Source organism: Primulina tabacum, chromosome 16 (genome assembly GCF_025594145.1).
Source record: "Primulina tabacum isolate GXHZ01 chromosome 16, ASM2559414v2, whole genome shotgun sequence".
Taxonomy (NCBI): domain Eukaryota; kingdom Viridiplantae; phylum Streptophyta; class Magnoliopsida; order Lamiales; family Gesneriaceae; genus Primulina; species Primulina tabacum.
Genome location: NC_134565.1, coordinates 28,605,130 through 28,621,861, shown reverse-complemented (window position 1 = coordinate 28,621,861; position 16,732 = coordinate 28,605,130). Strand labels below are relative to the sequence as shown.

General features: G+C 32.6%; 2 protein-coding genes across 3 annotated transcripts; both read left to right on the top strand.

Moving 5' to 3' along the window:
* The first annotated feature begins 1,377 nt into the window (after positions 1-1,377).
* Positions 1,378-11,398, top strand: LOC142528751 (mitochondrial outer membrane protein porin 6-like). Of its 2 annotated transcripts, none has more exons than XM_075633893.1 (7): positions 1,378-1,478; positions 1,799-1,885; positions 3,620-3,687; positions 4,084-4,194; positions 4,364-4,450; positions 10,295-10,503; positions 10,870-11,398. In XM_075633893.1, the coding sequence occupies exons 2-7, from the start codon at positions 1,837-1,839 to the stop codon at positions 11,171-11,173; spliced, it is 828 nt and encodes a 275-aa protein (XP_075490008.1). In that variant the 5' UTR covers positions 1,378-1,478; positions 1,799-1,836; the 3' UTR covers positions 11,174-11,398. The 2 variants fall into 2 exon arrangements, with proteins under 2 accessions (XP_075490008.1, XP_075490009.1); XM_075633894.1 differs by having other exon boundaries at positions 1,400-1,478; positions 1,807-1,885.
* A 731-nt stretch (positions 11,399-12,129) lies between these two features.
* On the top strand, positions 12,130-15,389 carry LOC142529636 (protein YIP4b-like). Its single transcript, XM_075635213.1, has 3 exons — positions 12,130-12,783; positions 14,669-14,743; positions 14,962-15,389. Exons 1-3 carry the CDS (start codon positions 12,274-12,276, stop codon positions 15,220-15,222), a joined length of 846 nt encoding a protein of 281 aa, XP_075491328.1. The 5' UTR covers positions 12,130-12,273; the 3' UTR covers positions 15,223-15,389.
* The last annotated feature ends 1,343 nt before the right edge of the window (positions 15,390-16,732 follow it).

Genomic DNA, 16,732 nt, shown 5'->3' with positions numbered 1-16,732 from the left:
CAAAATACGACCTGAAAGACCGTCTCACACAAATTTTTTGCTATTATCATATCCATGAAAAATATTTAAATCATAAATCTAACAGGTAAATGTATGGATATATCGTATCAAAATTATATAAATAAATTTTCTTTTAAAAAAAATGTTTTCCGAAGATATTTTCTTATATATATATATATATATATAAATAAATTACCAAATGAGGATATAAATTTTAAAGACACAAGCAATAGATGGTAATTTATTTTTATTTATTGAAAGGAGTGTTGGATATTTATTTGGACTCTGATTATGTTTTGTTGGGGGTGGGTGTAAAAGAACATAAATGAACTTTTATATTAATTAGTTGGGGACAGATGGCTCATTTAAAAGCGACAACGTAAACAAAGTTTAACGCCTAGGGTATGGGCAAATCTTTGTCTTACACTGACACTAGTTTTGCAGTGATTCGTGAACGCTGTCCATGTGTTCGATTTTCACTCGTATATCATTCTATACTGTGTAAAAAAATTAAATATATCAAACATATATATATATATTATTCTGTTAAATTTGAGATATTTAAAATAACTAATTTTGGTGTCATGATCTGTTTTAATAATTATATATATTAATAAAATGTTCAAATTTGAATGCAAGTTATATTTAGTTAAGCGGATAAAATTATTGTGTTTTGAGGTTTAGGTTTTAGGTTCAATTCTCACTGAGGTCATTTTTTTATGTTTTAATAATTATATATATTAATAAAATGTTCAAATTTTAATGCAAGTTTATTTAGTTCAGCGGATAAAGTCATTGTGTCTTGGAGTTTAGGTTTTAGGTTCAATTCTTATTGATGTCATTTTTTTATTCTTTTATTTTTAAATTTATTTTTAATTTATATATCAAAATTACAGTGTAGTCCCTCGCTTTTTCTTATAATTTTATTTTGATCCTCATTTAAATATAAATCAAATGAATTATAAAAGATATTATACAAGCACGCAACGCGTGCGTCGTTGTACTAGATATATTGGAATATAATAATTCGTTGCACTAGATATATTGGAATATAATAATTCTCTTTAATTTATTTCATATATTTTGGCAATTCATGTATTAAATAAATTCGAATTTCGAATCATAGTCTAAATAAAATATGTCTAATTTTAGCTTTAAAATTTTAGTCAAATATATGTGAGTTTATTATAATGCGATTAGCCATGAATTTGTGCCCAGGTCTCAGTCCAGTCATACATACAGCCCACGGTATAGAATATAAAGAAGGCCCAACATTAAGCAAGGGTTCACCCGCGCGTAACACAGTATTCGTGACCACCCAATAGACTCTCAGATTTGTTCCATTCACCATCAATGACAGGTAATAATATCAGTCTGCCCGTTTCTGGTCTAGTGAGCTTACAGTTTAAACCCTCGTCTTTCCGTCTCTTCCACCAAACCTCCATCTTTTCATTCAAACGGCCTTGTCTCGGTCAGCCGTACGTTCTCTTTTCTACATCTGCGGTTGGATAATTTTCTGCGTAACATTTCTTATATAAACCGTTTTTTAATCGATTTTCAATGTTTTTTTCCCCTAATATCAATCTTATGTTAGTTACTTGTGGTTTGTGGATTCTGTTTTCCATCTCAAGGTAAAATCAACGTAATGTTTATCCTTTGGTTTTGTGGTTGACTTCGTTGTGGTACTTGCATTACCGATGATTTATTGTATGAATCTTCTTTTTCTAGTTTTTATTTTCGTTTTGGGAAGCTGCGTGTTTCTGGTTATGGAATTTAACTCCTAGCTGTTTGCTAATAATTTTGCAGGTTTAACCTGAACTTTTTGTTCGAAAAAGGATGGCGGGAAGCGCCGCTCCATTTTCAGAAATTGGCAGGCGTGCTAGAGGTGCATTGTTAAATTTATTTATGTTTGTGAATTTTAGATTCCTTATATAAATGGGTTGCGTGAGCTATGAGATCTTGGATTGTTGCCCGAGTATGTTTCAAGGTCTATCAAGTTTTATATGTACGATATATTCAGCTTAATATACATACTATTTGCTTGGTCCTCTGTGTTAGTTTTTTGATATGACGGTATTACCATAGTTATTAAGTGCATCGTGCTGTGCGCCTTACGTAAGTGAAGCACACTGAACAATACTATTTTTAAATTTTGATTTATGAAGAAAATTGAGTTAGATGACATATATTTTATCATTTACAAGCTATTGAATAACTTTATGGACACCCTTTATAGCACTGACAAGTATAAATGACTGTTGTATTGGATTCCATTTGAAGTACACAATCCTTTCATTTGGGGCTCTCCTTAATAGCTCCTTTGGCTTTTAAGGCACACCAAGATGTGTGCTTTATGCCCAGGGCCCAGGCATAAGTACACATCTTGTGGGTTTTTATTAACTATTGATATTACCAAGTTAATGAGAGTCATGATTTCGTATTTCAAAGGAATATTATGTCTTTATGAAGCTATTGGTTCTGGTCAACTTTGACTTCATGGATTCTATAATTTTTTAATCTTAGCCTGAAGATGAAAACAGATATGGTATGAAAATGGTGGTTTGGTTATCAGTCACAGGAATGGTTTTTGAATCACGGTATCAATTTATTTTGACAGAATGTATTGAGTTTTTCCTGTTAAGATTAAAAAGTGAAACTTCAAATTTGTGCTGATGAGTACTATGCACGATTCATTTCGTTGCTAACTTCATATTTTTACTCTTGTTGGGCCATGAAAGATATTAACATGTTATTTTGGTCACAGGCCAATAAGATGGCTCTTGTGGGTTCCCTTTTCCTCAAGTATCTATTATGTATTCTTTTTTGAGAAAAATATCTTCGGATTTAATTATTTTCCAAAGCAGCTTATGCACTATTTCCTGTGAAACACTTCTAATTAGGGTCTTTTATGACTATATTACACTCCTTAGCTTATTCTGATTTTGTTCCCTCTAGATTGTCAATAGTATCAATTCAACTTGTTCGATGTAGTAAATCTTTTATGATGTAATATAAAAATGATGCTGTGAGACAATATATGGTTTCACATAATGACACTTTGGATCATAAATATTACGCTAAACAGCATACCAATTTGTATTTAACTATCTATGGTCTATGCCTCTGTGGAAGTCGATAGTAGCTTTCAGCTAGAAACTTAGTACTCATCATTCATGCAAGGATATATCAAAGAATCTGCGGTCTTCATAGATTTTCTTGTGATGTGCTTGATTTGGGCAAATTTTTCTGAAAAAAAGATATTGGGAGACTATTTCTGTGGAGAAAAGTTTGTCAATGTTGATTAACTTTGCAATCTTATTTTTCATTACATAAAGCTGCAGGGAAGTAGCTATTGAAAAATTAAAGTTTCTCAAAATGTTTTTATGACCTCTGATCCGTTGGATAGAGAGCCTGGTTACCCATGACTAATATCTTGCTTGAACATTGCTTTATCATCTTGGGTTTATTTTTTGTTGTAATCTTTTCTTTTATTTTTTCCTGCTCAAATTTGTAGTCTAGCAAGATTTACTGAACGTATAGTATTTGAAGAGTACTGTTTTCAATCTGGCAGAAAACCTTTTTGATCTAATTTATTGGTTTGAAAATTTTTTATATGCAGATCTTTTAACCAAAGATTACAATTATGATCAGAAGTTCATCTTGTCAATCCCAAGTTCTACTGGAATGGTAGTATTGTCTTTTTAAATTCAATTTTGTATTTAAATCTAAGTCGGTTGTCAAATTACCTATTATTTCACTAGGATCTCATGTTCAAGTTTCTTCTGTATTCTATGTTATATGATCCTTATTTAAAAAAGGAACATTCAAGTCGTCCTGTTCTTCGTTGAGCGGGGCTCACCGGAGTTGGACTCCAAGGGGGAATTATTGATTTTAAATCAGTTGCATAATGTTTCCTCTCCTAAAGTAGCTGTTTAAAACTGTGTCAATATACACTAATTTGACATATTGAAAGACTTCGGTGCTCGTCGAAATGTACACAACATTCTGAAATTTCTTCACATTTTCGCGTGTGAAACAATTAACTCTGTGAGTTTCTTAACTTGTGAGTTATATTTTTGACAGGGAATTACAGCTACTGGTATAAAGAAGGATCAAAATTTTATCGGTGATATTAGTACACAGTACAGAAGTGGAAGGTCTACTGTTGATGTGAAAGTCGATACTTACTCAAATGTAAGAAAAAGTTCTCGAGATTCAGATTGACTTAGAGTTTTAGTATTTATGTAGGTTCATTTAAGGAGAGTACTTGAGAACTTATTTAGAAAAATTCTCTTCCACTCTTGGATGGTTATCAGATCATTATATTTTCTATTCTTATAAGGAATATTACTATGGTCTTCAGGTTTTTATTAAGGTGACTGTAGATGATGTGTTACATGGGACAAAAGCAGCAATTAGCTTCAATGTGCCTGACAACAAGTCCGGAAAGGTACTAGCTTTGTTGTTTAACCATGTTGAGTGAGTCTAAAAATTAAGCTGATCTGTTCAGTTATGAAGTTCGTTAGTAGCATGAAGTATGTAAATATCAATTATATAATAAAATGAAAATTTAATATATGGAATCAAATACATAGTTAAATAAGATAATATAGGCAGTAGATGTCGAACAAACTCAATCACCAAAGTCCAAAGTTATATTTCTCAACCATTCTCAGCACATAATTATTAATTGTTGATATCATTCATATTAAAAACATATGATTATAGGTTTCGAAAAAAAATATGATTGTACAACTTTCTATACATTAATAATGACTCTTATGGTTATTTATTAATTGCGAATAAAATTAAAATAAAACAAATGTTTTCTAAAATTATACAAAAACTATTTATGATTAATTTCTCCTTTCATTTTGTACAAGTGAGCAAATTTCAAACTCTTTAATATTTTGAATGAAGGAAACAAATATACAATATTATCTTCCCTGATGCAATGTGATAATTTAAAAAATCAACTAAAGTTGTCTGATGTATCTAAATCAATCATTCAATAAAATAAAAAAAATCCCAAAAAGGAAAGCAAAAATCACTTATGTACCAAATATTGTACCTTAATAATTTTCAAAATTTTAAAAAGACAATTATTTTGCCAACTAAAAAAGTTTTGATACATGTAAATTGGTACGTATACAAAAGATAATTTTTTGAAGGTGTAGCATTGTTGTTATTAATCATTTAATTAATTGGCAACGGGGATTAATTTATTTTGAATTTTAGTATATTTTGTTCCTTTGAATGAAAAAATATTTTGTTAAATAATTTTTACAAGTTATAATTTTCATTTATTTTAATTTAATTTTGTTTTATACAGTGCATTTGATGACTTTCAACAATTGAGCATAATATACAATTATACATTCAATTTTCTTGGTGCATTTATAGACTCGTGGCCATTTTTCATTATCCATAAATTTTATATTCCCATTTTTACCTAATTTTTGGCACCCATTTTACATCAAATGTACATGCAATTAATCTAAACAACACAATTTAAAGGCAAAGTAGAAAATTTACTGTGAAAAATTTTGTCTTTCTATTCACTCTTTTATAAACAGAATAAATTAAATATATATCTCTTTTAATATTTTTAGTAAAAATTATTTTTTTATTATTATCAAACATCTATTCACTGTTTCTATGTCATTATTTTTTAGATTTCCTAAGAACTATGTTTCGACAAATGTTATTTCTCTGATGATATTTTTTTCCTTTTGTTCACACTATTATAGATAGAACAAATTAAATATATATATATTCTCTTTTACTATTTCAGTGAAAAATGTATTTTTATTGTCAAACATCCATCCATTTGTTCCGCATCATTGTTTTTAGATTTCTTAAGAATTAATTATCAAATACTATTCAATTTTTGCTTATCATTGTTTTCAAATTTTCTTATACTTATGTTGCAACAAAATGTTACTTTTCCATAAATAAAAAAAACCTCTACACTTATTCTCACATGTTTTGAATTTGTCCTAAATTCATAAGATATACGTCAAATTTATTCATTGAAGATGAATTTATGTTATTAAATAAGAGTCAAATTGACCCATTGTATTATATTTTTTATTTATTTATAATTTAACGTTGCTTTAGACAATGCATTTGATGACATTAAAAAATTGAGCATAATAGAAATTCAATTTCCTTGGTGCATTTAGACTCGTAGCCATTTTCCATTATCCATAAATTTTATATTTCATTTTCCCTAAGTTTTCACACATTTTCCATCAAATGTCCTTGCAATCTATGTATTTTTATAAAAACAGAGTTTTGTCATATTTAGAAAGTTCCCGTCAAAGAAATTGCTATAAAAAAATATTTTTTAATATTAATGTATTTATTTACCGTATTAAATATTTGAAAACGAATAAGAAATAAATATGTAATTAATGTAAAGTCTTTTCAATTTCTTTTTAAAATTCAAATTTAAATTTAATGTCCCTTGAAAATATAACTACATTTAAATGTCTACATTGGTTATATCATTTCATTTAATTATGATTTTGACTTTTGTGTTAATTTTATATATTTATTTCTCACTACTCTCTATCATATTAAATAAAATATAAATTTTTATAAAACATTACGTTTTTCAACTTTTTAAAAGAACGTCGTCTTGAATTTGTTGTATTGACTGTCTGTAAATTGCTATTATTATCATTATTTTATATCTTAATTAGAAATATATATGCATATTTATATAAATATACATAATGTACAACTTCATATCAGTGATTTAAAAAGAAAAAGTCAAAAAAAATATAATTTTTTTTGCCGAAACGTATCTTCGCCATGTCCATGGCGTATCTTAGTCGTGTCCAAGACGTATCCGATTAGTCAAACTTAAAAAAAGTCAGCGACGCGGATTTTGCCGTATCCGCGTATCATATCTATATCCGTGTCCAATACCTTAGAAAATATTTTTTATGAATATATGTGCTACATAGGGTGCCACGTGATCTTGTGGTCTTTCAGGTGTGGATTCTCTAGAATTTTGTTGTAAAAACTGTTAGTCTGTCTTCGCCTTCTTCAATGGCTCTGTCCAAAACAATGTGAGAAGGCTGTTGTCCCTCCAATTCCAGGTGCTTCGCTCATCGAAAATAACATCTGTGCTTGTCACAATTTTCTTTATGAGTGGATTAAATAATTTATAAGCTTTGGATACTTCACTTATCCCAAGAAGCACATTTTTACACTATCCTCAAGTTTCTTCCTCTCCTCGTCTGAGACATGGTCATGTGCGATGCAACCAAAAATTTTGAAATGATGCACAACTGGTTTTCGTCCACTTCAAGCCTCCTCCGGGGTCATATTTTGAATAGAAAAAGTAGGACTTCTATTCAACACATGAACACTCCAATCCAAAAATTTTTTGGAATCTTTCCTCTTGCCAACAAGCTTCTCAACATATTGAGGATGATTCGGTTTTTCCTTTCCGATACACCATTTTTGTTGGGGGGTATAGGCAGCTGTGAGTTCTCTTCTTATGCCTTGATCACAACAGAACTTTTCAAAATTTTTTGAACAATAGTCTCCACCACAATCAATGCAAAGAGTTTTAATTGTTCTTTCTGCATCATTTTCAACACATGCCCTGAAGCTTTTAAACATATCAAACGCATCGAATTTCTCCTGCAGAAAATAAACCCAAGTCTTGTGAGAGTAGTCGTCAATGAAAGTAATGAGATACCTTTTACCTCTATTAGAAGGCGGATTAATCGGTCCACTGATGTCGGAATATACCAACTCCAAGACTTTCTTTGTCCTCCATGATTTTGCTTGTGGAAACTGCTCCCGGTGTTGCTTCCCAATAATACATTTTTCACACACATTGTTTGGAGGGACAATTTGAGGAAGACCGGTTACCATGTTTTTCTGATAGTGTCTTCAAGCCGTTAAAATTCAAATGACTGTAACGAAAATGCCAAAGCCATGAGGTGTCATCTACTTCAGCAATTAAACAAGATTGGACACTTTCAATTTCTAATGGAAACAGCCTGTTCGAACCCATTTGAGTAACAACAATAGCACCTCTTGAAGCATCATATATTTCACAAGAACCCTTTTTAATTGTTATTATATAACCCTTCTCTTGCAATTCACCAGCACTTAACAGATTACTTTTCAAGTTAGAAACATAAAAAACATTTGAAAATTGTTTCTATGAAACCATTCTTATTAGCTATCCAAGCATTGTTGTTTGGCAAAGCTTTTAAAGCTTGTTTCTTTTTGTTTTCCGCTCTTCCTGTGACATTTTCTGTTCATGAACCAACAAAGACCCTTGCAACTAATCAATTGACAGTTCACCAAGGTCTCTAGATTCCTCAATAGCGCAAACAACATAATTAAACTTTGGTGTCATTGATCGAAGAATTTTCTCAATAACAATCACATCATCCGTCTTCTCACCATGAATGCCATTTTGTTAATAATTGCCATTATTCTTGAGAAGAAATCAGAAACTGATTCTCTCAACTTCATCCAAAGTGCTTTGAACTCGGATCGAAACGCCTGAAGCTGCTGCCTCTTTGTCCTGGTTGATCCCTGAAACTTTTTTTCATCGAAATCCATATTTGCTTGGAAGTTTCTTGGCTAAGAATTGTTTCCAAGATTGATCGATCAAAGGACTGGAACAGGAAATTTTTCGCCTTGAGATCTTTTAGATGCTGCCCTTCTAGTGCTGTTTTTTGTGCATCTGATAACATTGCACCAGTTGCCGGTTCGAATATCCCTGCAGAGACTACCTGCCAATATTCTTTAGACAGTAAGAAATTCTCCATTAATTGCGCCAATGATCATAGACTATCAAAGGTAGAAATTCTCCATTAATTGCTCCAATGATCATCGACTATCAAAGCGTGGGATCGCAAGTTGCCCAAAACTTTCAGAGGTCAGCAAAAAAATAAACAAATAAACAAAGCTGTTACTTTGTGATTCTCTGCCTTACTCTGCTAACTTGGCTCAGATACCACTGTAGAACAATTCAAAATTCAATACATAGCAAAGTATAAAAGGAGTAAATAAAGCCAAGAGAGGAAGACCAAATCATACTTTCTATAACTGAGAAATTACAAATAAATAGACTTAAACTACAATGAACATAACTTCCACTACCTCACGTTCACTATCCAATACACCATGTTGACCCACTAACTAATTGCCTGCAATCTAGAAAATAACATCGTCAGATTTACTAATTTAAAATACTAGGACTTCGTCAAATAACCCACTGTACAACTAATCTTTAACATTTCTGTCCACTGGCACTCGAATGCCTCTATGATAGGATTCCATAACTGAGGTTAATTTGTTTGTGATTATTTGAAACACATCATTAGAGCAAAAAAGTGGTAAAAAAACAGTATGGGGAAATCTATTTGTAGAACAATAGCGAGATGGTAAGGTTAAAAACATGTCTCTATTGGAATTGCAATTAAAACGTATCTAAAATGTCCTGACCTGCTGAGTGAAACAGTAATGATAAATAGCAGTTGAAATTTCATCGATTGTTACTACAAAAGATTTATACAGTTTCGAGTACACTGCACATGGGCATTACACTGTCTTGTCTCTACACATCGTAGATCACCACAATTTTAATTTTACACCTTCATATCACTATACTCTGGCTTTACATCAAAGTTCACTCGTCCCGATTGGCCATAAATGCATATTGTATGTTGTTATTCATACATTCATCTAATTTATCTCCCTTAATTACTCTAATATGTAAGTGATTGGCGTCAATAGTTCAATTGATTTGAATCCGAAGCTTTATATAAGTTTTTTTTATGTGTGTTCTGAAATTAAGTAATATGCTTTGGTAAGATCGTTTCAGTGCTGTTTTCACTCTGTATGTTCATGCACAAAAAAACTAATAGTCGGAATATGAGAAAAGCAAACTAGCCATTATAGAGTTGGTTTGTCTTAGTCGAATATTGTCTATGTTGAAAGTTGTTTGCATTGTATTATCTTAAATGGTTGACAGCACTGTCGGGGCTACATATTTTACTAACTTCTACTACACTTCTGGCAAGCTCTTTTGGTCTTGCGGTAGGGCAGCTATTCCTTTCCTGATTGACCGGGCTTTGTTATGCTTCCTGCTCTGTCGCTCCTTGTTGGTTCTGCTTTGGTTTTATTGTTTCCTGTAACTCATGCACTATAGCTATGCATGAGTTCAGGATTATAAAAATTATTGTATGTGTAGTTCTGAAAAATAACTAAGTTCTGGAACAGTTAATCTCAACTGACATTTTCACATTTTCAGCTTGATGTGCATTACTTTCATCGTCGTGCAGCCATCCATTCCAGTATTGGTCTGAACCCAACTCCTCTTCTGGAGGTTGCTGCAGCAGTTGGCTCCAAAGATATTGCGATTGGTGGTGAAATTAGTTTTGATACTACGTCGTCTTCTTTTACCAAGTGCAATGCTGGAATAAGCTTCAACAAGCCTGATTTTTCTGCGGCCCTTCTTCTGTATGTTGCACCTTCATGATTCTCTTACTTCACTCCAGTTAATCTGTTATATATAATATATGCTATATATTCTCACCCACCCATCATAGAACCCAACACATTATTTGACCATTAATACCCGAAGTAAAATGTGCACTGCTACTTCAAACTTCAAATTTGGAGGCACATTTATCAAGCAGAGGCAAGTTAAAAAGGAAAGTATTTTTCTGTGTAAATTTATATTAACGTGGAATCAATTGCATTAGTAATTCATATGACCATTAATAACCGAAACCTCTAGTCTTTTGGGTACCTTAAATGACCCTGATTCCTTATAGACAAAATTTGTACAATGCTTGTGTTGAAATTCAATCTTCACTTGGACAGGACTGATAAGGGACAAACCATTAAGGCTTCATATCTTCATTCAGTAAATCCTGTGAACGGAACAGAGATAGCAGCTGAAATGACTCACAGATTATCCAGCTTTGAGAACAGTTTCAGCATCGGAAGTGTGCACCAGATCAATCCTCTCACATTGGTGAAGACCAGATTCTCTGACAATGGAAAAGTTGCTATTTTGAGCCAACGAGAATGGAGGCCCAAATCACTCGTAACCTTTTCAGCCGAGTATGACACAAAAGCTAGCAATGCCCCAAAACTTGGCCTTGCTATTGCTCTCAAGCCCTGAATTTACTGTTAATAATTCAGCTGGATTTGAAATTTCATCACACACTTGAATTTTGATTCATTTTTTACCTGCCTGAAGTGGGTTAAAATTTTCATATATTTTGTTGGGTTACTTGACCTTGTTAAATTGATGTGGTAGTATCACATAATTGTTGCAAAAAATTGGATGATTGTTGTAACATGATTTTCCATGCCAATAATAATTTTTACCATGGGGATTTTGTTAGCCTTTTTTAGCTGTTTTGTGCTTACGCAGCACGAGTTTTTTGGAAAATATTTTGTGCGACTAATTTGCATGTTTCGATCATGTATATTCTCGCATTGTTTTTTTTTTTTTTTTATATCTAATTTGTTAACTAAATAACAATTCTAAGAAAAAATTAAATTACACGGTATACAACCGTTTGATGGAAATTTTCTAAAAATCGTATTGATCGCACCGTTTAAATGGATAAATTTATTTATTATTATCAATAATACAATAAAATGTTAGCCATTTTATATTTGAGGTCAAATCTAAACTACAGAACAAAATTTAGATAGGTATATATTTTTATTAATAAAAAAAATTTGCTTTTCCAATCCAAAAGAAAAACTGAAATAAATTTTTTCTTGAAAAAAACAGTAGGTTAAATTATATGTATCTATACTAAAAAAAATTATAATCATTTATAAGAATTTACAAACACTACCATATTAATTGAGGCACGATAAAGATAAAATCATATTATAGCTTAAGTTTTATAATCCCAAAAATACATCTCTTTCTTTTTAAAGCTATTTTTCCACGAATAATACAATTTATGTAAAAAATTATTTAAAATCAGAAATTTTAATTTCAATATTTTATTTGATACATATAAAAGAAGAATATTGTTATATTGACAAAAACTTCTATTGCAAAGGTCAATGTCACCTTTACTTAATTTTAAAGAAAAAGGAAAAACGAAAAATAACCTAAAATTAAATTATTTTACAACAACAAATCAGTTTGCTCTAGTTGGCTCTCCGATCTCCATCATCCCCTACCCCCACCGCGCCACCACAACCGGCGCCGCCGTGGTCGCTCTTACACATTAGTGCTTCATTTTCAGACCCAGAATGTCTCACAGTGACACAATCCCGCTCAACTCCAGCTCGCAATCGGACATCGACGAAATCGAGAACCTCATCAACTACTACCCCACCTCCGTCCTCCCCGCCCGCCCTCCGTCCCCTCCACGCGCCTCCATCCCCGTCTCTTCCACTCCCCCGCCTCCTCCCTCCTTCATACCTTCAAATCTTCCTTCTCCCACCATCCCCAAGCCCAACCCCATCCCATCCGCCGCAGCTCCTCCCAGGCCTCCGATTTCCTCTCCACCTTTACCCTCTGCCACAACCAATATATCCGCATCTGGATTTGGGTCGCCGCCAAATACTCTGACAGAGCCCGTATGGGATACGGTGAAGCGGGATTTCTCGAGGATAGGGAGCAATTTAAAGCTGGTTGTTTTCCCAAATCCATATAGGGAGGATCCGGGTAAGGCCTTGAGAGACTGGGATTTGTGGGGACCATTTTTCTTCATCGTATTCCTCGGCCTCACTTTATCCTGGTCTGCTTCCGTTAAGAAGGTGTGGCGGCAATCTGTCTTGCGGCTTTACATTTTATCATTATTACTATTCGAGTTAAACTGATTAGGTTGCTTGAATTTTCTTCTTGTGCTCGCTGTCTATGCATGCAAGAGAGCGTGAATGTAGATTTTAATTGCAAGTCTGGTTCAAGATCATAATTACCGTTCTTTTTTCAGTTCCATGTGATTTTTATTTTGTACCCATTTTCCTAGAGTGAGATGCACTCACTGTGTTTTGTGCTAAACATTTTATGTCTAATTTTAACGTGGTCATGCACGTCTGATGAGCAATTCAAATGCTAAAGATAGGCTCATAATTTGCAATGAGCACGTTTAGCCTGGAATGAAGTGGAAAGTTCTGGTTTCAATTCCTAGAGTGTTGTAGAGAGTTCATATATTCATTCCTGTAGTGGTGGTTATCTGAGAAGTACTAGAAATTTATTTAATAGATCGGAAAGGATTGCATCTTACAGACATTTATTTTGGGTCTACGTGTACCGGTAAACCCCAGTTGTTTGATAAATTTGTTTGCATCTTACAGGCATTACACGCTCCTCCCCACCACACACACACACACACACACACACACACACTCACGTGATTCTGGCTCCGCCACTGATAACATGTTTGAGTTGAAGAGTAAGATGCAGAAGAAGAAAACCATATACTACATGACCTGCATCGTGAACTATAATTTCCTTGCGACCATAATTTCTCCTCATTTTCTTACATTTCATTGAGTTTCCCCTACAGCAAAATTGGTAATAATGCTAACGAAACGATATGGAAACTTCTGTTTAGAATTCATTGTATAGCTTATGTGTTTCAGTTCCTCTGATCCATTTAGCTTTTGGGTTTCAATTTTCCTTGGGTTGCTGAATTTGGTTGCTTTATATTGAACCCTAAACTTATATCCACTGAAATATTCTGCTACGATTTTTCTGTGACCAGATTATGAGAAGGAAATAAAAGTAGTTTGGAAAGCTGTGATTGAATAATATATTGGTAGAATGCACCTGAGCTTAACAGAACTCAAGAACAAAAGAACAAAAATATAATGCGGATTGTATTGATATGATGAAATAAACAAAGGAAAAAAAACCCAGAGGTAGCCTCTGTACTCTCCCTAGCACTGCTAGTTACAATTCATGATAAAAAAATAACAGAATGCCTGGAACCCCTTTATTTACTTCTCCCCTACGTCTAGATTCTTCCTATTACTTGAAACTCTAAGGCCTAAATCTAAGACATTAGGGCCCATAAGAACATTAGGACCCATAAGATTATTGAAGACCTAATATCTATTATAATACCAGACAGGTTGCGACGGATTTTTGTGTTCTTCTAAAAAGTATAAGTTGTATACTATATGCCATAAAATTGCTAGTTTCTATAGTTATAAAAGCTCAAAGTGTGCTATGGCACACCGTGCCCTGTAGCTTTGGATATAGGTGAAGTTCAAAGCACTTATCTTGTCAAAGTGAGACGTTATTGAAGTGGGGTGCATAAGGAATAATATTTTAGAGTTTAGGTGCATTATTACATCCAATATAAATTTGATGAACCATGGAACTTCCATAAAACAAGTAGTCATTAGACTAAATTGGATTTCACTTATAATGTGCAATTCCTTTCATTTGAGGTGAAAGAGGTCCTGAGCCTTTGTGGCACGTCTAGATGTATATGCTTCAAGGCCAAGGTGTGCACCTTGAAGGACTGAGCCTTGGTAGGCCTTTGGGCAAAAGAATTGTGCTTCACTGGGCATTGAGTCTAGGTGTTCTTCTTAGTTGCTTTTAATAACTATGGATTGGTTAATTGTTTATCATGTTAAAAGTTTTCTTCTTGGTTCATTAACTTTTCATTTGCCAATTTGTATCCCTGTCCAGTCCGAAGTTTTTGCTGTTGCATTTGCGCTTCTTGCTGCGGGTGCTATCATTCTGACCCTGAATGTATTACTGCTGGTAATTTCTTCTCTCCCTCTCACGGACAAAAAAAAAGGACAGACCAGAGATATCTCCTCCGAACAACATAGACTATGTCCAATTCATTACTCACTTGCACACACCGTGCCCTCATAAATTTTCTTTCTATTATAAACAAATTTAACAATAATCTATGCTCATCCGGTTGTACCAAAAAAAAACCTTTTTTTCACTCTGATTTTCCGTGCATGTTTTAGGGTGGTCACATCATCTTCTTCCAGAGCTTGAGTCTCTTAGGCTACTGCCTGTTTCCTCTCGACGTCGGTGCCTTAATTTGCATGTTGAAAGACAACGTAATAGTCAAAATTATCGTAGTTGCGGTGACATTGGCGTGGAGTTCGTGGGCAGCTTATCCATTCATGAGTTCTGCTGTAAACCCGAGGAGAAAAGCTCTTGCGCTTTACCCCGTTTTGCTCATGTATGTTTCTGTGGGATTTCTCATAATTGCCATTGATTAATGCAAATAAGGAGAATCTTGAACTCAATTAAGTTTATATAGTTTGCACTTGATATTCGACACTATTAATTCGCCATGTAAGCTTTTTCCCTCCATTTTGGAATTTGATCCATTAATTAATTGTGTTTAATCCATTCTAGTTATATAGAAATTTTACCCTTGCATTTTGGTTTTAATGTTTACTATGTAGTCTTTTATATAAAATTTTGAAAAATACTGAAAATCTTTGTCAAAGAAGTGTGATGGAGTACAATAATTTCAGCTGCTTAATAGAGTAACTGAATATAGTGTTTGGGATATGGTTTAGAAGATCGAGTTGCAATGTTATTATAAACTATAACTTTTGGTAAAACGATAAATGTTCGATTTTACAATTGATATCAAAACTAAAATCACGGTAAGCGTTTGGTCATACAAAATTGTTGGATAGTGTTGTATATATTCGAATTTGTTTTAGAAGTATCATGCTAAAAAATTTCTTTTCACTAAGAAAATGTTATAATTTTGTCTTTATTTGTTTTAAATTGAAAAAGAGATTTGTTACAATCGAATCACGAACCAAAGACATCGTCTCGACTTAGAACATTGCCGTTAAATGTGTCGTAAGTCCGGCGATTGTTTGGTTTTTAATAGCATGCATGTCGAGTATTTTAAAATTTTAAGTAATCATATCACTAGAAAAACACACTATAATATTAAAATTTTATGTAATTGTAATAAATTTAATTGGAAATAATAATGTACAACACAATTACGAAAATACGTGGAAGCATTTTGGGTAAAACGGATAAAAAATATTTATTCTTTAAATATAAATGGGAATTTAAAATAAAATTATTTCCAAAACAGTAAGACTATTGCAAATTTTTTTTCGAGAAAAGTTGTTTTACGCCATATGATTTTTCTCATATATATCTATATATAATTTGTGACAATACTTTTAGTTGCATATGTGGATATTTTCTTTATTTATCATTAATTAAAGTTAAGAGATGATATATGAGAAAAGACAAAAACTTGTGTGAGCGGTCTCACGAGTCGCATTTTATGAGATAGATCTCTTATTTGGGTCATTCATGAAAAAATATTATTTTTTATGCTAAGAGTATTACTTTTTATTGTGAATATCGGTAGGGTTGACTCGTCTCACAGATAAAACATCTCACAGATAAAGATTCGTAAGACCGTCTCACAAGAGACCTATTCACGAGAAAATCACTAAGTTTGAAGAATTAATATTCATGTAATCGACCTCACAACATGGTAGAATGTACTATGATGATGATCATTAATTAAATTAAAATTCGAGTAATTAGCTTTTGATGATGAAACCAACATTCTGAAAATATCCTTTTTAAAGTCAATATATAAAATTTTAATTAAATATTCATCAATTTCTTATTCAAATTTTCATCTAATTTAAACTATCATGTCTCTTTTCAATTCACACCAAAGTAGAAATAACCACGATCTCAAATCCCTAAGCTTCGAATTTATCGTTAATTTTTACA

Excerpts from the sequence above, each read along its gene's own strand:
- LOC142528751 (XM_075633893.1), top strand. The coding sequence starts at position 1,837 with ATGGCGGGAAGCGCCGCTCCATTTTCAGAAATTGGCAGGCGTGCTAGA. Across the intron at positions 4,195-4,363 it reads AAGTCGATACTTACTCAAAT|GTTTTTATTAAGGTGACTGT; the intron begins GTAAGAAAAAGT and ends TATGGTCTTCAG. Across the intron at positions 4,451-10,294 it reads CTGACAACAAGTCCGGAAAG|CTTGATGTGCATTACTTTCA; the intron begins GTACTAGCTTTG and ends TCACATTTTCAG.
- LOC142529636 (XM_075635213.1), top strand. The coding sequence starts at position 12,274 with ATGTCTCACAGTGACACAATCCCGCTCAACTCCAGCTCGCAATCGGAC. Across the intron at positions 12,784-14,668 it reads GGTCTGCTTCCGTTAAGAAG|TCCGAAGTTTTTGCTGTTGC; the intron begins GTGTGGCGGCAA and ends ATCCCTGTCCAG. Across the intron at positions 14,744-14,961 it reads CCCTGAATGTATTACTGCTG|GGTGGTCACATCATCTTCTT; the intron begins GTAATTTCTTCT and ends TGCATGTTTTAG.